This window comes from Bos taurus, chromosome 17, assembly GCF_002263795.3.
Source record: "Bos taurus isolate L1 Dominette 01449 registration number 42190680 breed Hereford chromosome 17, ARS-UCD2.0, whole genome shotgun sequence".
In the NCBI taxonomy this organism is placed as follows: domain Eukaryota; kingdom Metazoa; phylum Chordata; class Mammalia; order Artiodactyla; family Bovidae; genus Bos; species Bos taurus.
Genome location: NC_037344.1, coordinates 14,334,907 through 14,360,682, shown reverse-complemented (window position 1 = coordinate 14,360,682; position 25,776 = coordinate 14,334,907). Strand labels below are relative to the sequence as shown.

Here is a 25,776-nt window from a genome sequence, read left to right as displayed (position 1 = left end):
AATCCCACACCAAAGCCTAACTTGTGCATATTTTTAATAATCGCAGAATTTATGAGTTGGTTGAGTGAGTTCTCTGCTGATTTTACCTGGATTTACCCAGCTGCATGTACATGGACAGTTCTGGAAGAGGGCCAGGGGGGCCGAAGGTCCTCACTCACGTGGCTGGCAGTTGGTGCCAGCTTTTGGTTGGGCTCCACTAGCTTCCTTACGTGATGATATTCGAGAAGTGTTGCTTATTGTTTTTCTCATCAATTTTTGTTGTTTGATCACATTTTTATAAGCTAGTGGTAAATAGAAAGGAAGATAAAAATAAAAGGATATCTTTTGCTTTATACCTGTCTTACAATTATTTTATGAAAATTAATTACCTATATACAACAGGGGTATGTCTCACAAATATAATATTGTATAAAAGAAACCAGATATAAATTGGGCATATACTATGAGTCTTTATATATAAATAAAGTTAAAAACCATCAAAACTTATGTATGACGTTAAAAACTGAATATTGGTCACCTTTGGGAAGAAAGGCAGGGGGATAGTGACTGGGAAGGTTGTATTGTCTACTTCCATAAGAAAAAGATAAATTAGGGAATATGATGACATCATAATGTGGACCTAGCCTTTTCTTAAGTGACTGGTTTTAAATTTGAAAGGCAGTGAATGTTGACAATATCTTTAAAATTTACTATTGTTTTTTACACTTTATGACAAGTGTATCAAGTGTTTACTTATTATATATTGAATAGTCATCTTAATATACTCTTTGGGAAGCCTGTAATAATAAATTATATATTTGGAAGGGAGAAGTCCTAAGAATCTTTTGATATTCAAGAAGGCACATTTCTGTGTATTTAATGGATGCTTTTAAGATCCTGAAATATTACTTACGTTACCAGTAAAGGTCATCTCCATTTCTTTCTGCTCTTTGAAGGTTTTGCGTCCATTCCTCCTCCGTCGAATTAAGGCTGATGTTGAAAAGAGTTTACCTCCAAAGAAGGAAGTAAAAATCTATGTGGGTCTCAGCAAAATGCAAAGGGAATGGTATGTGTTTTGAGATGTTTTTGAGATCATCCTTTTAATTCTTCACTAACTTTCATTTGTATTTTGCTTTTGTATTTGTATTGTCAAGGAATTCAGTTTGCTGGTTTGCACTCAGCCTGAACAGTTTCCCAGATGTAGAACCTAGGACTTCCTAATCAAATTTATGATACAAAGTCTTTCTTAAAGATGACAGAATCAGCTTGGGAAGTTTATGAATTCAAAAGTTAAGCTTGGCATTTAACAGAGATGGATGTAAAGCCCTCTACATGGGTTTTTAAAAAAGAAACCATGGTGGCACAGACTTGAGACATGTGGTTAACCTTCTGGGTCATAAATACTGGCCCATGGGCTCATGCTAGTCCCTGATGAAGTCAGAGATGGTAGAAGTCTGAGAAAACTTAAGTGCTTTCTCTTATCTCAGAAAGCTATATTTATTTAGTTTATAAGTCCATTTTGAGCTGATGTTTTATTTTAGGTTAGATTAAAATGTCCTTTTGTGAAATTACAGTAATGACACATGGTAGCTATTTTGAAAGCACCTAAATAGGGCATACTAAGAAAGTTGTATCATAATAAACTGTGGAAAATTCTGAAAGAGATGGGAATACCAGACCACCTGACCTGCCTCTTGAGAAACCTGTATGCAGGTCAGGAAGCAACAGTTAGAACTGGAATGGAACAACAGACTGGTTCCAAATAGGAAAAGGAGTTTGTCAAGGCTGTATATTGTCACCCTGCTTATTTAACTCATATGCAGAGTACATCATGAGAAACGCTGGGCTGGAAGAAGCACAAGCTGGAATCTAGATTTCCGAGAGAAATATCAATAACCTCAGATATACAGATGACACCACCCTTATGGCAGAAAGTGAAGAGCAACTAAAGAGCCTCTTGATGAAAGTGAGAGTGGAGAGTGAAAAAGTTGGCTTAAAGCTCAACATTCAGAAAACGAAGATCATGGCATCTGGTCCCATCACTTCATGGCAAATAGATGGGGAAACAGTGGAAACGGGTCCCAGATCACTGCAGATGGTGACTGCAGCCATGAAATTAAAAGGCGCTTACTCCTTGGAAGGAAAGTGATGACCAACCTAGATAGCATATTGAAAAGCAGAGACATTACTTTGCCAACAAAGGTCCATCTAGTCAAGGCTATGGTTTTTCCAGTGGTCATGTATGGATGTGAGAGTTGGACTGAAGAAAGCTGAGTGCTGAAGAATTGATGCTTTTGAACTGTGGTGTTGGAGAAGTCTCTTGAGAGTCCCTTGGACTGCAAGGAGATCCAACCAGTCCATTCTAAAGATCAGCCGTGGGTGTTCTTTGGAAGGAATGATGCTAAGGCTGAAACTCCAGTACTTTGGCCACCTCATGCGAAGAGTTGACTCATTGGAAAAGACTCTGATGCTGGGAGGGATTGGGGGCAGGAGGACAAAAGGGGACGAGAGAGGATGAGATGGCTGGATGGCATCTGACTCTATGGACGTGAGTTTGAGCGAACTCCAGGAGATGGTGATGGACAGGGAGGCCTGGAGTGCTGCAATTCATGGGGTCGCAAAGAGTCGGACACTACTGAGCCACTGAACTGAACTGCACTGAAGGAAGTTGTAAACCTTGTAAATTTCTGTTATTTTTGTTTTTTCTGTTTTCCTTTTTTAAGTTTTATGGGTGTATGAAATCTTAAAAGGCTAGAAACTGCTGACTAAAGTGTTCAGAGGAGGGAAATAATTAGCCACTCTGTTCTTATGCATCTCAAGTATGTTCAGTTCAGTGCTCAACGTTGATAAGTATTTTCAAGGGGCTGGAGTTGTTGGTAAAAGGACAGAAAAGATAAAAGGCAAAGAAGTGGGCAAAAGGCAGCCCGTTTTAAATGTCCTCAAAAATTTTGAAAGGTTTTAATAGAGTAGCAAAGAGTTAGGCCTGTCTTATGTGGCTCTAAAATACAGAATTAAGACATGAATCGGTGCTGAGGTAAAGCAACTTTTTTTTTAGTTTATAACCACATTGGTGAATTTTACATTAGAATTGTGCTGGAAAGGTCTGCCTTGAATATTTTGTGCCTCCTAATTGGAGTTGTTAAGCATAGATGGCTTTGGTTATTTAAGTTGTTGCTCAGAGGATTCAGGGTCCTGAAACTTTGGTATTTGGACAGATTACTCTTTCCTTTGGGCTTCCCTGGTGGCTCAGAGGTTAAAGCGTCTGCCTGCAGTGCAGGAGACCTGGGTTCAATCCCTGGGTTGGGAAGATCCCCTGGAGAAGGAAATGGCAGCCCACTCCAGTACTCTTGCCTGGAGAATCCCATGGATGGAGGAGCCTGGTGGGCTACAGTCCACGGGGTCGCAAAGAGTCGGACACGACTGAGCAACTTCACTCACTCTTTCCTTTAGGATAATGTCTAACTTTCTAGTGTATACAGTCAAGGCTTTTCATAATCCAGCCTTACCTTAACTACCCCCTTCTTTCCCCTCAGCCCATGTACTTTAACTTACATTTAAAGCTGTTGTATTAATTTTGTTTTCATCATCATGCCTTATGCTCTCATAATTCTTACTTCCTCCTTACCCAAATGCTACCTTGGCCACATTGAATAATAATGGAATAGTAGCATTCTTCTTTTGGGAAAGACTACAGATTAAAATTATGTTTAAAACTTATATTTAAAATTTGGCTTTATTATTACTTAAAAATGTTGTATCATTATAGTTTTGTTTCAGTTCATCCCAAGAAGATGAATTTACTCTTTTGGGACTCTAGGCCCAAGCATTATAGGTGCACATTAGGACACTGAAGGTGGGGAGGGGGAACAGTAAAGAGAAACAAGAAAAAAGAAGTTCGGGTGGTACACTCCTAAGCGCACATTAGAAGTTGATGTGTTGTTTCATATGGGTATTTTGGGGTTGAGATGGGCTTAAGTATATAAAATGCCAGGGACCCATCCAGGAACATTTGAGCCATCGATGTTTTTCTTTAAAATGTTTTCTTTTCACTAGGTATACTCGGATATTGATGAAGGATATAGATATACTGAACTCTGCAGGGAAGATGGACAAAATGCGGCTATTGAACATTCTGATGCAGTTGAGGAAGTGCTGTAACCACCCCTATCTCTTTGATGGGGCTGAACCGGGTCCTCCTTACACAACGGACATGCATCTGGTTACCAACAGTGGCAAAATGGTGGTGTTAGACAAGCTGCTCCCTAAATTAAAAGAACAAGGTACCTCTGTTACTGGTATCAAACGAAGAAGTAGTGGAAACTTTTAAGATTGTGATGTTAAAGTGAGGGAGCTCCCCTGCACTGGCACTTTGTAAAGTTGAAGTTTGGGACATTGAAAAACTCCTGTGCATTAATCTGAGCTTCACACCCCACCCTGCCAATCCCCCAGTTTTAAGCCTCAAATTTTTTAGAAAGTGAACTGTAGTTAGGGCAGTCAAACTCACTGGATTTTTGAGGGGAAATTCTCATTTTCTATACACTTCCCTAGAAATACCATTTTTTTGGTTATAATATGCCAAGAGTGCCCTTCCCACTCATATACAGTTCACAGAGCCTTTGATAGATGGTGGTGGTGTGTTCATAGTGGTGTTCTTCAGTTATTTATGTGTATTTTTAATTTAATTAAACATTATATGCATGGACCCAAAACAGTTTTATTTATAATATGCTAACTTTTTATATGAAAATGAGTATGTGTACAGATCTATTTAAATTACATGAGTGTAGAGCGAGTTTAGTATGAAGCCAGCTTCAGCAGTTGTAAGCTAGTGGCACAGCTTGTTTTCATCTGTACTGCACCTGTTTCCTCCTTTTGGACTCTTGAACCGTATCCCAGATATCAAGGCATTTCATGAACAAATTTTTCATTCTATAAAATGAAGTACACAGGTTTCAAATTTCTCCATTTGTGTTTCTCTGTATATTTTGATAAGAATGATAATTGTACCAGTAGATAACTCTGTTTTAGGATATTGACTGTTGAAAACATTGTTAGAGTTGTCAGTGAATTTGTTTTCTTTTTATACCTTTCTTGGGAAATGTATTTTCTAAAATACTTTCCTTAAAAGTTGAGTAACTGAAGAAACTTGAGTGCAGGGAAGGGTGGCAAGGAGTGGGTAGGAGACTGCTGAGCATCCTTGCGCATTTAGGGCATGAGAACGTGGAACATGAGCAGAGTATCAGCCTCAGATTCTGAGACAAGGTAGTTTCATAATTATTTTCCAAAATGATCCACTGGTCGTCTCATATCCTACTGAAGGCATTGTGCAGCTGGCTAAAGAAATGGGAGTATTGGATAATTTGCGTTGTGGCCTAAATGAAGGATGATGGTGCAGGTGTTAGGCACAGCTGGATGGTCCTTCCATCTGGAGTGGGTCTTCAGAACTTGCGTGAAGTCAGGGTACTGGGTGTGTGTCAAGGGATGCCTGGGCCTTGCACAGGGAAGGGTTGTTGTGGTGGAGGGTTATTTTTAAGTATGTGGGATATAAAGATGTCTTTGGGATGGCAAGATTTCCCAGGCCAGAGGCAGATAGCCTTTCTTGTTTACCTTAGTGTGTTTTATAAATACTGCCCTTTTCTGTTTGTGCCTTGATGGGAAAAATGTGGGGAGTGACTGACTTGAATAATAATGTGTAGTTTTATCCTTGTAACTACATTACCTGGAATGAAGGGGTAATTGGTTAGTCTTGGTTTTGGCTAGCAGTAAATTTAAATACTTTTTTTTTTTTTTTTTACTTCTGAACCTTCTGATAATGGTCTGTTACATTTGCCAACAGGTTCGCGAGTACTGATCTTCAGTCAGATGACCAGGGTATTGGATATTTTGGAAGATTATTGCATGTGGAGGAATTATGAGTACTGTAGGTTGGATGGACAGACACCCCATGATGAGAGACAAGTGAGTAAAATCTGGGGAGCAGAGGTTACAAAATTATCAGATAAAATGCTTTTCTGACTTTTATTTTATGTCATTAGGAGTCCATCAATGCGTACAATGAACCAAACAGCACAAAATTTGTTTTTATGTTAAGCACACGAGCTGGTGGTCTTGGCATCAATCTTGCTACTGCTGATGTTGTGATTTTGTATGACTCAGATTGGAATCCCCAAGTAGATCTTCAGGCTATGGTAAGAGACAACAAATATACTCCGTGCTTAATAGATGTTTCAGTTAAAGTGAGCTAATGGGCAGTCTACAAATGTCAGTGACTGAATCCAATAGAATTGTATTTTCTCTGACCTAATAGTTCACTGAGGGTGTTTTGCAAGTGATCATCCATCTAAATCAGGGTATTTCCATCTTACATCTGCCATATCTTAGGACCTTAGAGTCCTGTTATATCCTTTTCATCAGGAGAGAAAACTGGGAATTGCCCAGGGAATTTTTCATGGGTCAGAACTGACAGTGTCCCCACTTCGATTGGCCAGCACTCAATCACATAGTATAACTTACTGCGAAGGAGTTGGTAACTGATACTATAGTTGTGTCTTGGAGGGATGGTAAACAGGTTTGGGGAGCTGCTAAACTGCCTGCCACGTTTGATGTTTAAAATTTTAGGCCCATGCATCTTGAGTATCTTGGCCAGATCAAGAGAAACGTTCTTATGTTGAGAAAACTTATGGATCTATAGAGTAATAGCAAAACATAAAAGTTTGTAAGTTGGTACTGCTAATAACTTGACGTGTGGTGTTTATATCTTTTCTTGTTGGCCACTTTCATCCTGTGACTCTTTGTAAAGGTGGCCGGGGGAAATCCATCAATTAGAAATAGGGATGCTTTATAAGAATGTGTTTTCTGAACTTAACAAGTGAAACAGAAAATGGAATTCAAATTAGTTTGACTTCTTATATGTAGTTGATTGGGTACTGTTTAGACTAGGAGTTTTATATTGTTTGTGGAGTTTATTTATGTCACTTTTCCTCCCTAATTATTGTGAAAATTTAGATTTGATTTAGTAGAAAAACATTTTGAATTTAAACTTAAAAAATTTTAAAAAAAGTTTTATTGTCATACTTAAAGATTATAATTTTGTCTGTGTTGTCTGAAGACATGATGTATATTTTATTTCCATTAACCTAGTAAAATTAATATGGTAGTTCCTCACAGATTCAACATGTTCTATACTTCTGGAAGGATTTCTTGTGAGATAACTGATAAATTTGATTGAAACTGAGACTAGGAACTGTTAATGAAATGCTAATGAATATGAACTCATCAGTGTTTTGTTTCATATTTTTAAAACCATATTGTACTTGAGAATATTTTCATTTTGTTTCTCAAGATACACATTCAAATGTTATTTATGTGAATTTTCAACTGGATTCAAAGTAACCTAGTTATTTTCCTAGGACCGAGCACATAGAATTGGACAGACCAAGACAGTCAGAGTGTTTCGCTTCATAACCGATAACACTGTAGAAGAAAGAATAGTGGAGCGTGCTGAGATGAAACTCAGACTGGATTCAATCGTCATCCAGCAGGGTGAGCCTTAGGACTTTAAACATTTACCAAGTTGAATTGATAGCACTTTCCCCCTGGATTTTCTAGTTCAAAATTATTTATTGAACAGCCACAGATGCCCGGCGTTGTTCTTAGTGCTGAGAATACAAAGGTGACTGAAACCAACCAGTGTTCTTACTTTCAAGGTTTGTAATTGAGTGAGAGTGAGACGCAGAATAAACATTTATGTAAGTAGGACTAGAAAGTGAGAGTGAGATTTTATTTTGGATGAATGGAAGGGAACTTCAGGTTCTCGTGCCACATGAGCTTTCAAGGAAGACATTTGTGTTTTCATGAAGCTTGAGATAGATCTTTTAGTGATGGGATATGTAAAATCTAAAAGTGAAAACAAACCCTCAACCTTTGGCCCACGGTGGTGTCTTTCCCTCGCAAATTGTATTGTGGCCAAATACATTTTCTCTGTCCCTGAAGCCAAGAGGTATACTGTCGTGTTGTGTTAGTCGCTCAGTCCTGTCCAGCTCTTGGTGACCCCATGGACCAACCCGCCAGGCTCTCTGCCCTTGCAGTCTCCAGGCGAGAATACTGGAGTGGGTAGCCATTCCCTTCTCCAGGGGATCTTCCCAACCTAGGGATCAAACCTGACTCTCCTGGACTTCAGGCAGACTCTTTACTGTCTGAGCCACCAGGGAAGTCCAAATGGACTTTGTTGAAATTAGAAAATTCTGTACATCAGAACTTTTTTTTTTTGGCCATGTAGTTTGTGGAGTCTCAGTTCCCCAACCAGGGATTGAGCCCAGGGCGAGAAGTGAAAGCCCAGAACCCTAACCTCTGGGCTGCCAGGGGGGCTATATGTTCTCTATTGGTGGCTCCGTTTGTTTGGTTTCGTCATCCAGGGTCTTAGGCGCCATGTAAGGAAGGGAGTGTTACATTTCTTTGATATCCCTTAATGTGCCATCACTTCATGGCAGATAGGTGAGGAAACAGTGGAAATAGTGAGAGACTTTATTTTCTTGGGCTCTAAAATCACTGCAGATGGTGACTGCAGCCATGAAATTAAGACATTTACTCCTTGGAAGAAAAGCAATGACAAACCTAGACAGCATGTTAAAAAGCAGAGACATTCCTTTTCCGTCTAGGCAAAGCTATGGTTTTTCCAGTAGTCATGTGTGGATGTGAGAGTGAGAGCTGGACTCTATAAAGAAGGCTGAGCGCTGAAGAATTGATGCTTTTGAACTGTGGTGTTGGAGCAGACTCTTGAGAGTCCCTTGGACTGCAGGGAGATCCAACCAGTCCATCCTAAAGGAGATCAGCCCTGGGTGTTCACTGGAAGGACTGATGCTGAAGCTGAAACTCCAGTACTTCAGCCACCTGATGCAAAGGCCTGACTCATTTGAAAAGCCCCTCATGCTGAGAAAGATTGAAGGCAGGAGGAGAATGGGGTGACAGAGGATGAGATGGTTGGATGGCATCAGTGATTTAATGGACATGAGTTTGAGTAAACTCTGGGAGTTGGTGATGGACAGGGAGGCCTGGCGTGCTGCAGTCGTTGTGGTCACAAAGAGTCGGACATGACTGAACTGAACTGAATTGAATGCCATCCATAGAGTTAGCCGTGTGTCGTATACATAAAGACAATACATGATTGAATACTGTTAGTTATTTTTGTTAATAATTGCTTAACAGGCTTATTTTGTACCAGGCGATGTGTTCAATATTTAAATACAGAGTATTCTTTAGTCTTCATGCCAGCTGGAGGTTGGCATCAGAGATAGAAGTGAGTTGCTTGTCTATCATGTATACAGCTAGGAAGTGACTCATCTAGGGTATCAAAAGCTGTATAAATTATTACAGTGAAATGTTTAATTAGGAAAGTCTCTGGGGACTTCTGGGGCCTGCCAAACAGTGAAATTTCTCACGAGTGATATAATGGTCCTCACATTCATCCATGGTTTTAGAAAGACATCTGCCTTGTGGTTCTTGTTGGCAGTTATTTTCATCTCTGAAACACCTTTTTTTTTTTCTTTTTTTTAAAGGTTAAAAAACATTCTTTTACAATCAGCTGAGAAAAACAGTCTTTTGATTTTGGGTTTTTCTAGGGCAAATTTTGGAACAAATTTGTGCTAGTAGCTTTGTTAATCCCATTTATAGACATACTAGTCAAACAGCAAGCCTTCGGTGTATGCCTCTGGGCTGTGTTTGGTGTACTAAGGGATATAATAAAAAATATGGAAATACATAGAAGTACTTAAGTCTGAAAAGTTCCTTCACACCAACAGGAAAGTAATTCCTGTAAGCCTAAGAACATTTTTGTAGCATTGAGATAGCTTTCAATAATCATATTCTTTGTACTGAAGATGTGTCTTAACTTTGAAAGTCACAGATATTTGATGGTGTATTCTGTGAGGGACCTAAAACCATGATACAAGGATTTAAGGCCCCAGAAAACACCTTGCATCTTTATCCACTCGTTACAAGTTGGTTGAAGTAGGAAAATTGAAACACAAGTATATGTGAATAGTTCTAGAAGTTTGGCAATGTGAAGAAGGTTTTTGTACTTCATTTTCTAAGTAGAAAAGGCTGATTTGGGATTATTAGTAATAATACTAATCAGTTTCTGCTTATCAGAAACTTCCGGTGTTTATAATACTCTCATCTAGGTTTTGGTAATTTGATTTTCAGATATCCCAAATTACTGTTATTCTCACACGAGAATATATTTTATTGAGATGGTATTCAGTAGACTTCATTACATAACATGTAAGCTTTAAGAAATATTTTAAATATTAACAACTTAAAATTTGGCATTTTATGTAAAAGTGAAAATTATCAAATGTGAATAAACAGAAATGATTAATGTTTGAGGTAAAATTATGTGGGCTTTTATCTAACATTTAAAATTCCAGAAGTTTAATTAACATTACACATCAACATCTTTTTTCAGGGAGACTTGTGGATCAGAATCTGAACAAAATTGGGAAAGATGAAATGCTTCAAATGATAAGGCATGGGGCAACACACGTGTTTGCCTCAAAGGAGAGTGAGATTACTGATGAGGATATTGATGGGATTTTGGAAAGAGGTGCAAAGAAGGTGAGATGCAGATTAAATGATTATTTCTAGTATATAAAATATTTTAAACCAGAACTGAGGAAACAGCTATGTAAGTTACACTTTTACTTCCACAGAAGTTATGTTCTATAAAGTCCAATTCATTTTGATTATAGTTCTTGTGCTTTTATAAAATTCTCAAATCTACAAAGATGTTTCTTTTGTTTCCTTAGACTGCAGAGATGAATGAAAAGCTCTCCAAGATGGGTGAAAGCTCACTTAGAAATTTCACAATGGATACAGAGTCGAGTGTTTATAACTTTGAAGGAGAAGATTATAGAGAAAAACAAAAGGTAATTTATAAAGAGATTTTGGTTACTTTAAGACTTAATATTTTACTTGAAAATTGGAATTTAAGTGTTAGGTGTGATGCCTTATCTCAAACAGCAGTCGTTTCTATTTACTCACATCTAAATTATTTTCATTTGTGTGTTAAATTTAATGCCAAATTTTCAGTTGGTAAATGCTGAAATGTTTTAAAATTTTATGTATACTGTTACAGTAAAGTATATTGTGTGGGATGATTATAGTAATTTGGGATATTTGGAAATTAAAACTATTGCCAAAAATAAAATTTGTCACAACATTCTTAGGTTTTTGTTTTTTTTTTCCCCCCTAAGCAGAATTGGCTATTAATTATTAAAGGGATGAAGTTCCTAATTTCTAAATTGCTATTTCCTTCCTAATTGATATTATATAGTGAAATTAGAAAATACCTGCAGGGCAGAAGGAAAATAATTCTACCTAATGATTTCCCTTTTAACATTTAGGCATTTATATCCTCTGAATTTTTTCTAGGCTAAATATTTATCTACATTTCTCTCCTAATTTTAGTTCTAGCATACCATCTGTAGCATTTCTTTTTTTCACCCAATTATCATTAATTTGGTCAGGAAGTAATTACTGAATGTTTATGCTATTCACTAGACATCCTCTGGAGAAGGCAATGGCACCCCACTCCAGTACTGTTGCTCGGAAAATCTCATGGATGGAGGAGCCTGGTAGGCTGCAGTCCATGGGGTCGCTAAGAGTCAAACACGACTGAGTGACTTCACTTTCACTTTCCACTTTGATGCATTGGAGAAGGAAATGGCAACCCACTCCGGTGTTCTTGCCTGGAGAATCCCATGGACGGAGAAGCCTGGTAGGCTGCAGTCCATGGGGTCGCACAGAGTCGGACATGACTGAATCGACTTGGCAGCAGCAGACATCCTCTTGTGTATTAATTGCATTAGTCCTTAGCCTCATATAGTCTAGGGTGTTATGAATATCTGCATTTATAAGTAAGTCATATTGATGTACACAGTAGGAGTTGCATTCGTGTAAGATTTGTGACTGTAAAATAAAAGTTGGTGATTTGAATTATTTCCCATGGGCTAGATTGCATTCACAGAGTGGATTGAGCCTCCTAAACGAGAAAGAAAAGCCAACTATGCTGTCGATGCCTATTTCAGGGAAGCTCTTCGAGTCAGTGAACCTAAAGCACCCAAGGTGAGTTGACAGAGCACAAATACCTAAAAATATTGGAAATGCAAATTATTTTTCTTCTTATATTCTTGCAGTAAAATCAGATTGAGAATTAAATTTTGGGTGGTTTCTTCCAGTGTACCTCCTTCAGCTTTTGTTGAAAGTTTTTAAAAGTTAATTTTAAATGTAAGCATTTAAAATTTGCTTGATGTTTGTTAAATATTATGGAAGGTGCATTCAGTTGCTCGGAGAATTGGCTGTCATGGTATTATAGAGTGCAAAAAGATTTCAGATAGATTTAAAGCAAAAAAGGTTTATTTTGTTTGTTTGTTTTTACAAACAATGCTTTTTTTTTTTTTTTTTTAGGCTCCTCGACCTCCAAAGCAACCCAATGTTCAGGATTTCCAGTTCTTTCCTCCACGTCTATTTGAATTATTGGAAAAAGAAATTCTATATTACAGAAAAACAATTGGTTACAAGGTAACAGAAGTAACACTTTGTAACTAATCTCATTTGTTTTAACTTACTAAATGCATGATATCAATGTATTTTCTTGGATTAAAACTTGTAAAATTTCATGTAGTTGGTTAAGAGTTTAGTTCATCACATATTTCCTGAAATATATTGGCCGATGACATAGAAAAAATATGTATATTTTTAGGTCCCTCGAAATCCTGACCTACCAAATGCAGCACAGGCACAAAAGGAAGAACAGCTGAAAATTGATGAAGCCGAGCCCCTTAATGATGAAGAGTTAGAGGAGAAAGAGAAGCTTCTGACGCAGGTATAGCTTTCAACCAAAACCAGATTTAGTAATGGTTATTTTGTAAGGTACCCTGTTAGGTTCTGTGGGGATAAACAAAAGAAGTGAAGTTTTTGCTTTCAGAAGTGGAATAATTGGAGAAGATGAAGCATGGGTGTATGGGCATATGCTGCGTTGTGCTTGTCATGAGTTGTGGAGGTGGAAGAGAAGACGATAGATTCGCACCAAATCTATTGTTGTAGCGTCAGTATCTTTGATCACCTTTCTTGCAGCACTCCCACCTTCCCTTTCCTGTGGGTCTTCTCATTTTTACTACGTCGTTGTTCTCAATTACAAGTATCTGCTTGGTACTTTTTTTAAACATCCTTTAGGTCAATCAAGGCCTTTGAGAATCTAGCTCTAACCTACCTTTAAAGCTTTATTATTACTTCGTTTTGCCACTTGGTTTATATGTTTGCTCTTCACGTTCATTCCTCCTGACAAGTTCTCCTTGAAAGTGCAGTGAAAATGTCACTTTTTTGGGCAGCATTTCTTACTCTCCCACTCAGACTTCGTTGCTTGGCTGTCTGAGTAATGTATATGATGTATTGCTAAAGTGCACATCTATGTATATGAATAGTTACTTTAAAATAACTTAGAACTCAGAGCAGCTGAAAGTTTTCTGTAATACTTAGCAGGATTGATAAAGTTTTAATAGCTTTTCCCCCAAGCTCAGTGATGATATGCTTTGTTTCTTTTGCTTTGAAGGGATTTACCAATTGGAATAAGAGAGATTTTAACCAGTTTATCAAAGCTAATGAGAAGTGGGGTCGTGATGATATTGAAAATATAGCAAGAGAAGTAGAAGGAAAAACTCCAGAAGAAGTCATTGAATACTCAGGTACTTCTGTTATTTTAATAGGTGTAAGAATGTTCTCGGGCTTTTGGAGGGCTGTTGGAAAGTTGAGATTTTCTTAACTAACTCTGAATGATGTATTTGTTTGCTTAATTAAAAAATTTTTTTTTGGCCACACATGAGGCATGTGGGCTTCCCTGGTGGCTCAGATGGTAAAGAATGTGCCTGCAATGCAGAAGACCTAGGTTTGATCCCTGGGTTGGGAAGATCCCCTGGAGGAGGGCATGGCAACCCACTCCAGTATTCTTGCCTGGAGAATCACCGTGGACAGAGGAGCATGCAGGCTAGAATCCATGGGCCACACAGAGGCAAACACAACGGAGAGACTAAGCGCAGCACACGTGTGGCGTGTGGAGTCTTAGCTCCCTGGCCAGGGATGGAACCCGTACCTCCTGGGCTGGAACCATAGAGTCTTAACCTCTGAACCACCAGGGAAGTCCATGAATGATGTTTTGATAAGCTAAAATTTGCCACAACTTAGTATCTTGTTTTATTTTTTAAAAATTGAGTTAGAAAATCTCCCCTTCTTTAAAATGGCATCAATATTTTTTTTTTTTTTACCCTCGTTAACTAACTGTAACCAAGAAAACAAGAATAGGTCACTGAATAATTGTGCCTTTTTTTTTTTTTTTTTTACTTCATTTCTCTTTATAACTTTTCAAATGCTACATAATTCTGTGTTTCCTGAAGTCTGTTGGGTTGACAAGTGGATATGTGTAGTTGTGCTGTGGTGATTGCTAAATTTCAAAAGAGCAGAGAATTAAGTGTTGGGAGATAGATAAATCATGCAGTTCACCTTAACTATTTTTTTTACAGTTAAGGAAACAGATAATTGTGTGACTTACTAGTGTTAGATGTGGGAAGAAGGGAAACATTTCTTAATCCTTAGCAAATAGAGCATTTATAAAAACAAGTTACTTATATTTCTTCCCTTTCTCCACCTATCCCATTTGCCCAATTTTACTCTTACAGCTGTGTTCTGGGAAAGATGCAATGAGCTGCAGGACATAGAAAAGATTATGGCTCAGATTGAAAGAGGAGAGGCAAGAATTCAGAGAAGAATTAGTATCAAAAAAGCACTTGACACGAAGGTACTTTGACTATTAATAAGTATTGTAGTTGATAAAATAACTCCTGTCTGTAAGTATAAGAGTTAAAGTAACTTTTTAAAAGGAAAAGAAATGATTTAAAATTAAAAATTTCTTTAGAGAACAACATTCAAACTTCATGGACATTCTCAACAGAATTTACGTCAGTATTTCAGTTGGTATATGTGGGTCAGCGTCTCTGTGATTTAGCTCTTTGCTACATAGTACTAGAAAGTCTGAGTCTGTATTTCTTTTTAGAATAATAAAGACCAAAGTTGTTTCAGGACAAAGGTTATGATATGATGGAAGTGCTTTGGATAGAAAATGGATGTGAAATACAACATTTATAGCTAACTTTACAGAGTTTGAAATATAGGTTATATAGGATTTGTATTTTATATAATGTGAAATCTGATTTTCATAGATTGGACGGTACAAAGCACCTTTTCATCAGCTGAGAATATCTTATGGTACTAACAAAGGGAAAAACTACACTGAGGAGGAAGACCGCTTCCTGATCTGTATGCTTCACAAGCTTGGATTCGACAAGGAAAACGTGTATGATGAGCTGCGGCAGTGCATTCGCAACTCTCCTCAGTTCAGATTCGACTGGTTTCTAAAGTCCAGAACTGCAATGGTGAGTACTGGGGCCTTTTTGTGGAATGAAGCAAACAATTCAGAGGAAGTAGATAATGGAATATTGTTTAAGGTACCTTTTAAATTTTTATTAGAGAAAATTTGTGTATCTTTGAAGTAAATTTTTGTTAAATTGCTATTTGTATCATAGGTTAAAGTAGTTCCTTAAGAAACAGTTCACCTCCACAGTTATAAACCTAATGTCATGAGTCACAAAGTTTATTTTTTCCATCGTTTGATAGCACTTCTTTTAACATCACTATATACAATAGGATTAGTTTTTTGTGTAAAGTTTAATCAAGCTTTAAGTAGAAGGAAAAGTTGCATCAATTTTAACTTGTGAATAAGATGATCACAATTTAAAATTTGACTTTTGCTTTTGTAAATATACACATTTTTATAAAGAAAGGACTTCTCATGCATCTGCCCATCAGAATACTGAATTTTCAGTTAATTAAAAAGAGCTTAGTGTGGTAAAACACTGTACTGTTTTAATGCTAGGTTCGATCAGCAAGTTCCATTTTTATGACCTAAAATTAGAATTCAGAAACATTTAGCTTTGATGAATTGTTCTTCCCTTAGGTATTTTACCACCGTTGAATTTTTAGCTTCATCTTGTGTTCTTCAGGATGATAATCATGCCAAAAACAGTTCTGTAGTCTTAATTTTGAGATCTACTGGGGTAGCAAAGTTTAAACAATATTATGATAATAAAATTTCTCTCAGTGTATTTAAAATACATTGTTGCTCTTCAAGATGGGGGATAGTTTACAGTTTAAGTGTTTGACCACTGAAGGGTTTTTGTTTTCATTAAGTGTCATCGGAGGCTGGTGTTTTGTGAAACTCTAGGTTGGGAAATGTTGCACTCTAAATGCATTATTAATATACAGTAAGAGGAGACAGATTCAGTTGCTATAAGCTCTGTATTATATCTTTTAAAGTAGGAACAATTTATAGTTAGTGAGTAATTTTATAGTAAGTGAAACAAGATGCAGTGTCACATTAATTTACTGGTACAATACCATGGTTTAAAACTGTGTTATTTCCTAATGTGTTTCATGTTAAGGCACACATACAAAATGATAATATGTGTATGGCCCCTTCCCCTTGTGATGAAACAGTTGAGGTGTAATCTTTGTCTATAAGCCAAGCAGATTCATACCATAGCAATCTGTAAAACGTTCTGGTGTATGTGTCTCAGTGAAGTCAGAACCTGGATGTAGCGTACTACCTTCTCTCTATATGTACTGTTGCAGATGTTTCCTGGCTGTGTCCTATATGGTAGTATGGCCTTAAATAATGAAGTGAAGATGCACACATATCTTTTTTTAAATCCCCCTCGCATGGATTGTGTACGAAAATTAGTAGTTTTGCTTTAAAAATTTTAATATATTGGGGGGTGTAAGTGATATTATGCTATTAAAACGTACCTTTGGTTTTGAAATTGTATTCATGAAAACTTACAGATGGAGAATACAGATTTATCATGTAAAGTTGTGTTTATAACTTAGGAACTCCAGAGGAGGTGTAACACCTTAATTACCTTGATTGAAAGAGAAAATATGGAACTAGAAGAAAAGGAGAAGGCAGAGAAGAAGAAAAGAGGACCCAAGCCTTCAGTGAGTACTGATGGAAGTGTAAATGCCTTCTTGGGGGACTTACCTGTTTTCAAGAATTTGAACATTACTTGGCTTATCACTGATGCATTAGTCTTTTTTTGGTAGATAGTATAACCTTAAATTGCTTAAAAAGTATAAACGAACGATTGCATTGTGTGGGGAAATCATGTTATGATGGTAATTCACAGTGTGGGGACTGGTAAAAATTCGGTACGCTCTGTCTTGTGAATGCCAAGAGCTTACACCTGACTTTGAGGTTACAGCTTACAATATTAGAATATTTAAATATAAGGAAAGCAGTGACATTTACAACCTTTACTGTTCACTTCTAAACTTTGGTTTCTTTCCTCAGCGATCTCTTAGCATTGTGAAGGCAAAAATTATGAGAGAGAAAAAGTCATTTTGTTATTTAGTAATAACTTACAGGGTCATGAGTAAATGAACGTTTGCAGAAAGTCTGGTGTTCATGTAACCTCACAAAGTATTTCTCATTACTGCTTTTTTAAATATGAAGCATGTGTTGTACATTTGTTTGGTGTATTGACTTACTGTTGCTTATTGTGAATTACTCATTACTTCATTGATAGCAGTAAAATTTTTGTGTTAGTAAAATACGTAGATAAGATCATTTAGAGAATTAAGTTTCTTCGGGTGAAGAAAATTAATACTGGTTACCAAGTGGCAGTATTAGTAAGGTGCTATCATGTGTCTTCCGGTACATTTCATGTTAATATCGCTCTTGTGATGAAGGAAACCTCTCGTTTGTTTCTAGACACAGAAACGTAAAATGGACGGAGCACCTGATGGCCGAGGAAGAAAAAAGAAGCTGAAACTATGAATACATATTTGTTTCATAATCACTAACTTTAAACCAGTAGTTCTTTAATTTACGGGTCTTCATAAGATGTACTGTACAATGCTCAATTGTTATGTCATTCAACGACATCAGGTTCATCTGTTTACCGAGCTAGAAACATAGTATGTAGATTCACTTTTTTAAATGCAACAGCTGTGCTGAAATTTTTTTATCATTAACACTTGAAGTAATAAAATAGGCTTCATTTATTAATAAATGTTTCATTTGATTTATTTTTCTATTATAGTTCCATTTGTGAGGATTGTGACTTTGTTTATGAGCTATAATTTCTATACTTGTGACGCTTAAAAGGAAGCAAACAAGTTAAAAAAAGAAAATTGCAGATAACACTTGTCCCTTCCGTCTTCACTTAGTTGTGTAACTGTTTTAATTCACTTTGCCTTTGCAGAAGTTTGGGTATCTTCTTTGTAGTGCTATTGAGTCTCATCCAGGAAGATTATGTACATTGCATTCTCCTTGCTTATTACATGGGTAGAATGGGGAAAAAAGGCAAGACAAATTCTCATTAAATTCTATGCATATTTCTGTTGCGCTGTTTCTATAGTTCTGAGGTGATGAATATGCCCTATTCTGTTTGGAAGAATGGCCTTTTAGTTGTATAGCCAAAGACATTTAGTATTTTCTGGTTCCTTAAGGTGTTATTGTACCATTTTGTAAAAGGAATATTATTATTATTTTTTTTAATTGTTTGGTAAATATTTTTGACAAATTACCTTCTGAAACAGCCACAACTTGGAAAGATAATGTCAAAACTTAAGATGATTTTTTTCTGTTTTTAAAAAGACCCAGCCAAAATAAGGTGTCAATTTGTCATACTGTTGAAATTGGTAACAAAATGTATCCCCTTCCGGTTTAACCTTTTTTGGGTTTTAGAGTAATTGAAAATTTTATTTTATTATATTTAAAATAATTTCTAAGTGTGAACAGTAAGAATGACTTAATTCCAGTTTTTATTTTCTATGGACAGACTTGATAAACTGGAGACCCTGAAGCAGGATTACCCAAATTGTAGTGTCAGGATTTTAGCTGTACCAGAGGCCTTTATGTGCTACACATAATTTGTATAAAGTTTTATATGTGCAAATTGGGTACATAAATAGTTCTCCATTTTTCTAAGGGAATGCAATAAATGTAGCATCGTGAATAAATATAACTTTTATAATCCTTAAGTGGTCTTTTCTTTCCATTTCTTTAATTTTCGTTCCTCATTTGATTTTTATTCACTTTTTTCCCTTAGGATGCTATCTTTTTTCCTTAGATTTCCTCCCCATATCAGTTGCTTTTATCAGCCCACACATAATTGAGATTTCTATTTATAATGCTGGTTTCTATAATATTACTAATACTGCTTACTTCTAAAAAGTGGGATTGTTGCTGTCGGTGTCAAGCAAAATGCAGTGTTTATAGCAGTTTGTGGAGTGATGTGAGTGTTTTGTGCCCCCACCCCCACCCCACCCATTGACTTCTCACCTTAGATTCTTAAAATAACAATTGTGGATCTAATGTATGCAAAATTGAGGAATGGTTACTCTTTGCATGTAAAAGCTATTAAGAGTGGTGGCTTTATTTTGGAAGAAATAATTGGGAAAATATAAGGTTGAAGAAAACTTTACAGAGATCACAGAAGTGTTTTCAAGACAAAAACAGCCTAATGCATGTCTGTGTGTGTGTGATGGTGGTGGAGGTGGTGGGCATGGGAGGGAGGCAGAGAGTGGAAATGTAAAAGGAAGCTAGTTGCAGTCCTTCAGAGCTCAGGGACACCGGGACATACACGTGTAAATTGAAACACTTGAAAAAAGCATGAAAAGAAACAATTTATCAAAATTTAGCATTGTGGATCACAGGTCAGTTAGGATATCACTGTTGCACGTTTATCTAGAATAAAGCCAAGTTTTTATTTATACTGCTAGGTAAGGAAAAATGATCACTTAAGCCCAACCAACTATTTTAAAAGAGGAATTGGTGGTAGAGTAGACTCAAAATTGGAACCCATTTGATTTCCTCAATTTACAGTTGAGGAATAGAAAGTTTAAATGGGTGGAATGAATGGTCCTAAAGCCAGCTTAGAAGAGACTGGGTGTTTACCTAGGTGACCACAGGGTCACAGTCAGTTGTTAGACTATTTCATTTAATAGATAATTATGTATTACTCTGTTGGGAAGATTACATTTTATTGGGAAGGTATCCAGTAAAACTAATGTTATCATTTCAACTTCAGTATTTTAAATATTAATATAACCTTGGAGAAGAAAACGGAAAATTTTCCAATAGCAAACTTTTTAAAATTTAGGGTATTTCAAATTCATATAGTAGACTTAAAGTGTGTGCTTTAATTTTATTGCAGGGCTTACATATACTCATTATAATGTGTTAATCTGAACTCAAAACCCTAATTTAGGGTAGTGGCATTTATGAATATCTAAATGTTGGTCTTTGTAGAACATTCAGTGTCAAGTGTGACAGGTACATGATAGACAGTAAAAAGGGTCAATATTGTTAATATTAAACTGCTGCTGCTAAGTCACTTCAGTCGTGTCCGACTCTGCGACCCCATAGACGGCAGCCCACCAGGCTCCCCTGTCCCTGGGATTCTCCAGGCAAGAACACTAGCTAATACCAATTTGTTAGTTTTAAGTAATTGTTTCAAATGTGATTAAGCTTTATAATATTTGACTCTGTGTACATTTGTTTTAAAAAAAAAAAGTTAAAGATCCACGTGTCCTTAGTGTTGTGGATAAATTCAGTTGTTGTAACATTTTAAGGAACATACATAAATCCCATTTCTGAGGAACCACCAGTCCTTTACACTGGACACTGTTCCTGTCAGTTGGGGGAATTAACTCAGTGCAAATTGGGAAAGTATGAAGGGACAGTCAAGTCCAAAATAATGCACTTGTTTCAGGCATAGAACACAATTATCCTGGTTCCTGTAACCATTTTAAAGGGAGGTGCAGCTCTGTAAAAATAATAGCGTAACCTGTCTCAGTCTGTCTGAAGCCAGAATACAGCATAGCCCTCACACATGGATTTGTGCAAGTTTAAAGTTACTGCATATGTTTAGGCAGTCACTCCCTGAACACAGCAGAAGCAATCAGGTTAACTTTCCGCTATCCTCACCACGTATACCTCTCTCTGAAGCCACTTTTCTGCTTGTGTCTCGGGTATCACTTGGTGCTGCAAGTTTCACTTGGAAAAATGTACCACCCTGAATCTGATGTATTTTGAAAACGAAGAACATGGTCATCTTTGTACTTGCACTGATAGACTAAAACCTTCACATGGGAGCTTGTTAGAAATGCAGAATCTAAGGCCTCATGTCAGACCTGCTGCACTAGAATCTGCACTTTAATGAGATGCTCAGAGGTGATTCATGCACAGGAAATTTTGAAAAGTACTGCTTTAAACGAATTTTACCAAAGCAAAATAATGAAACCTTAATAAGTATCTTCATATTAACATGAAGATTAAAATATAGCAACAGGGTAACATTTTTTAGTTTAGGTGAGGAAGATCAGTATTATTTCAGAGTGTGCTAAGTCCCTTCAGTCATGTCCGACTGCAACCCTCTGAACTGTAGCTTGCCAGGCTCCTCTGTCTGTGGGATTCTCTAGGCATGAATACTGGAGTGGGTTGCCATGCCCTTCAGGGGATCTTCCTGACCCAGGGATAGAACCCGCATCTTAATGTCTCTTGCAGTGGCAGGTGGGTTCCTTACCACTAGCACCACCTGGGAAACCCGAAAATGCTTTTATGTTTAATTTTGGATCCGCGGATTATTTTAGAAGAGATTTTTCTGGTGAGTTGTCATGTACTGGCATCATAATCATTGCCTCTCATTTACTTTGGGACCGTTGTGTGGTTGGAGGAACAGCAGCAGTGGAAACACCTGGGAGCTTGTTAAAATTACAGATGCTCAGGTCGTCCTCCAGTTTACTGAGCTGAAATCTGGTGGGGAGGCTTTGCATTTCTGTCTCAAGCCCTCCCGGTGATGCTTAGGAAGTTTGAGATGCACCGAGTTAGTACCTCTTGCTACACTTGTTGTTTTCCCTTTCCTTTACATGGAACAAATGTTACATAACTTTGGATTGTGACTTGCTTGTTTCTACTCAATTTTATAAATCCAGTTACGAAACTAAAAGGCAGCATGCTGAGTGTGTGAGTCATTAATGATGGCTGAGTCATCTCATTTTTATAGTGAAGACGAGATGTTCCTTGGTAGAGGAACATCATCTCCTTATAGGGATGATGTGATGGATTGACAGTGGTCAACTGGACTCGGTGACAGAATGATTTTGGTTGATTGTGTCATCTTTCACAGAGGGGACCATTTTTTTACATGGAAAGTTATTCTCAGCACATTTTTCCTGTGTATTGTCACTTTGGAGACATGATTGATCTGGTTTGAAGTCAGAAACATGTCCCCGTGGGAACATATCTCCTAGGGAAGGTCAAGGTCAGTTTGGAGAGAAGACCTTGCACACTGCAGCACAGAGTGTGCACTGACTTCTGAGAGTTGCCAACACTACCAAGTGGAGTTCCTGTCTGGTTGCTGTTAAAGCAGCTTACAGATAGGTCATTTTTCTTATCTGTGGCGTCAGCCTTACGTCTGAGTAGAAGGGAGGCCAGTAACATGAGGCAGCTCAAGAGCAGGAGCCCAGATGCACCTCGAAAATGGACATGGTGCTGCTGAAGGATCCAAACCTCCAGTTTCCATTCCTGTTTGCTAATAAGCTGCGCCACCTGGGAACCAGTCTGGAAGGAAGTCTGGCTTTTTTAGAATGGTTCAGGGTGATATGCTGAGTACGAGTACCCTTGTTTTTATCAGCTCCTATATCTGGAGAGAGAGTCAGGAACGAGTGCTAAGGGCACTCTTAGCAGTATAACCTGGAAAACTGGAAGAGAATGAAGGCATCACTAGCTGAAATGTGCTTCTTGTCCAGCATCAATGGACAAAGGTTGAGCCTTTTGTTCTTAACTGTTGATTTAATTGACGACGATGGGTTTCACTGCCCTTGGTGACAAAGTAAAAGAAAAAAGGAAAAAGCAGAGCACAGTGTAATAATCCTTTGTAGGCTTATTCTTCCTCTATATTTTGATACAGTTTCATACACTACACTTGGGCATATCACCAGAATGTATGTAACACCAGTGACAGTACAATACCATTGATATCCCAGGGTTGTAGTGAGCTGGAAGCCGTTGTTAGGAGAGCTGTTTTGGCTGCTTCCTCTCTCTTAAACAACCAAAAGGAGGACAAGCACTCTGCTTATAGTCAGTGACCGTGTCATTGATGAAAATGGTTTTATCGGGCTCTCCAAGTGCTGCACCCAGCGGCATCTGAAGAAGTAATTCAAATCGCTCTGAACTCTCAAAGATGGGCTGTCCCAGGTCAGCAAGGATTGTCACTCGGAACATCTGAACACGCACTCCTGGAGCAAAGTTCAGTTTTTGGCTGATGCCAGTGTAGTCTAATCCAGCTAGTGGGAAAGAAAAAGCCAAGAGTAAGATGCAGGAGTCACTGCCCAAAGTTTTCCTTCAGAGAAAGATGGCTGGTCCTTAGCATTTTCCTATGTATATGGCACCTTCAAACTCATATTTTTTGGCTTGATCCTCAGGGGAGATTTCCACGTTCTACAAAATGCCACAACCACCACACATCGGTCACCACGTGCGATCCCCACCAATGCTCTCCATCAGCTTCCAAGCACTTCCACAAAAATCCCACCGATACTCTGAAGGCTCTCAAGGCAACTTCAGTTTTAATGAAGGCATTTCCCTTTTCTATTTGGAACTGTTAAGACCACGATTGTGACTTTCATTTTGACCAGGTTTCACTCATTCACCTTTCCCAGACATCTAGTTTAACCTTAAAATATTCTGCTCAGTTTTACTGGGCCGTGAAGTTCCTGCCATTTTCTCAGTTATTAATCATGTTGTGAGCTGGCTCACCTCATTGTATCACTTCTTTGCTATTTATTTAAAAAGTCATCCAATGTCATGACAAATTATAATCAAAGAGAATACAAGAAGAACCCCTGAGTAATATATGTAAATAAATGCAAGAATAGAATATTTACGTTGTCTCAAATTATCTCCCCATAAAAAACTTCTTGGGGGTTACCCTCGTGGCTCAGATGGTAAAGAATCTGCCTGCAATGTGGGAGACCTGGGTTTGATCCCTGGGTTGGGAAGATCCCTGGAGAAGGGAATGGCAACCCACTCCAGAATTCTTGCCCAGAGAATCACATGAACAGAAGAGCCTGGCAGGTCCATGGGGCTGCAAAGAATTGGATGCGACTGAGCAACTAACACAAAAAGACTTCTTAATTACAAAGGAAGAAAAGAAACTTCATAGTAAAGAAACCTGGCACATACCACCTTAACCAAGTGATCAAAGTTAATATCACCAACCGCGGGATAAATTGCAATTGTGTACCATTGGCTAGAAGGCAGCGAAAAGGCAGTACCATTTCTGTGATATTCCTTCTGAAGATGCAGAGCCTGAATCTAATTATGAGGAAAATCAGACAAGCCCAACCTGGTGGGTATTTTACAAAACTAATTTGTAATATTTCTTTAAAATTTTTATTTTATATTGGAGTATAGTATAGTTGTGTCCAACTCTGTGACCCCATGGACAGAGGAGCCGGGTGGGTTACGGCAGCCCACCCAACTCCTCTGTCCATGGGATTCTCCAGGCAAGACTACTGGAGTGGTTGCCATTTCTTTCTCCAGGGGATCTTCCTGACCCAAGGATTGAACCCAGGTCTCCTACAATGCAAGCAGACTCCTTACCGTCTGAGCTCCCAGGGAAGCCCCATAGTTGATTGACAATGCTGTGTTAGTTTCACGTGTACAGCAGGACATTTCAGTTACACATACATACATATCTGTTCGCTCTCAAAGTCTTTTCCCATTTAGGTTATTACAAGACTATTAAGTACAATTCTTTGTACTATACAGGAGGTCCTTGTTGACTATCTATTTTTATGTATAGTAGTGTCCATCTGTTAATTCCAAACTCCTAATTTATCCCTCCTCCTGGTTTATAATCTTGAAAAATATAAAAGTCATAAAAGTCAAAGAAAGCCAAGAAACTGTCCAGATGGTATACAAAACCAAACGACATGGTACAAAATAGAATGTGATTTTGAACTGAACTTTTTTGCTTTAAGAATGATTTGGGGGACAGCTGGTAGAATTTGAATGAGGTCTGCAGATGAGCGTGTAGCCATGTATCAGTACCCTGATTTCAAGCTTGTATTGTGGGTACACAGGAGAATGTCTCTATAGGAGTTGGCCTCCACATTTTTGAAGAGATGGTTCCAGATTTATTGGCAACCTGCTCTCAATGGACGTGTTTTTTTCCTTTTACTGCACCTATTACTTTTCTGTAAGTTTGAGATAATTACATTATGAAAAAAACAAAATGGTGAAAAAGCACAAAGGCAGGAGAGTAAAGGAAAGGGGATTTGGGATCTTCTGAGTTTGGGTTCACATGTTAATTCTGCTGTTTACTTGTATAAACTATTTCATTGTTTGAGTCTCAATTTCTTTAACACCAAAATGGAGAAGATTGTTGATATTTTCCAAAGTTGTTGCGAAGATTAGAGATACTACAACAAGGATGCTAGCACAGAGTGTCAAATAGCAAGCATTCAGTACATATAAATTATAATCACTTTTATGTCATAAATAATGATATACATATGGGTGCATCATTATTATTGTTAATTCATCAACCTGAGCAGATGTCAAGTATTTTCTAGACTCTAGAGATTATCAAGTCTAAACTGTTACTTCTGCACAGCTCCTGTTCAAAC

The 25,776-nt window shown here is 37.7% G+C and overlaps 2 protein-coding genes across 2 annotated transcripts in view; one reads left to right on the top strand and one right to left on the bottom strand.

Annotated features, from left to right (window-relative positions):
• SMARCA5 (SWI/SNF related, matrix associated, actin dependent regulator of chromatin, subfamily a, member 5) overlaps nt 1-18,145 on the top strand; it is a 37,578-nt gene extending 19,433 nt beyond the window's left edge. Inside the window, 15 exon segments of the mRNA NM_001105416.1 lie at nt 936-1,045; nt 4,033-4,259; nt 5,816-5,937; nt 6,015-6,167; nt 7,389-7,521; nt 10,442-10,590; nt 10,782-10,901; nt 11,989-12,099; nt 12,442-12,555; nt 12,737-12,859; nt 13,586-13,718; nt 14,706-14,824; nt 15,246-15,458; nt 16,969-17,076; nt 17,849-18,145. Coding sequence (NP_001098886.1) covers nt 936-1,045; nt 4,033-4,259; nt 5,816-5,937; nt 6,015-6,167; nt 7,389-7,521; nt 10,442-10,590; nt 10,782-10,901; nt 11,989-12,099; nt 12,442-12,555; nt 12,737-12,859; nt 13,586-13,718; nt 14,706-14,824; nt 15,246-15,458; nt 16,969-17,076; nt 17,849-17,914 — 2,001 coding nt within the window. The 3' untranslated portion in view covers nt 17,915-18,145.
• A 4,867-nt stretch (nt 18,146-23,012) lies between these two features.
• Nucleotides 23,013-25,776, bottom strand: part of FREM3 (FRAS1 related extracellular matrix 3) — a 108,233-nt gene continuing 105,469 nt past the window's right edge. The window contains 1 exon segment of the mRNA XM_024977562.2: nt 23,013-23,430. Coding sequence (XP_024833330.1) covers nt 23,156-23,430 — 275 coding nt within the window. The 3' untranslated portion in view covers nt 23,013-23,155.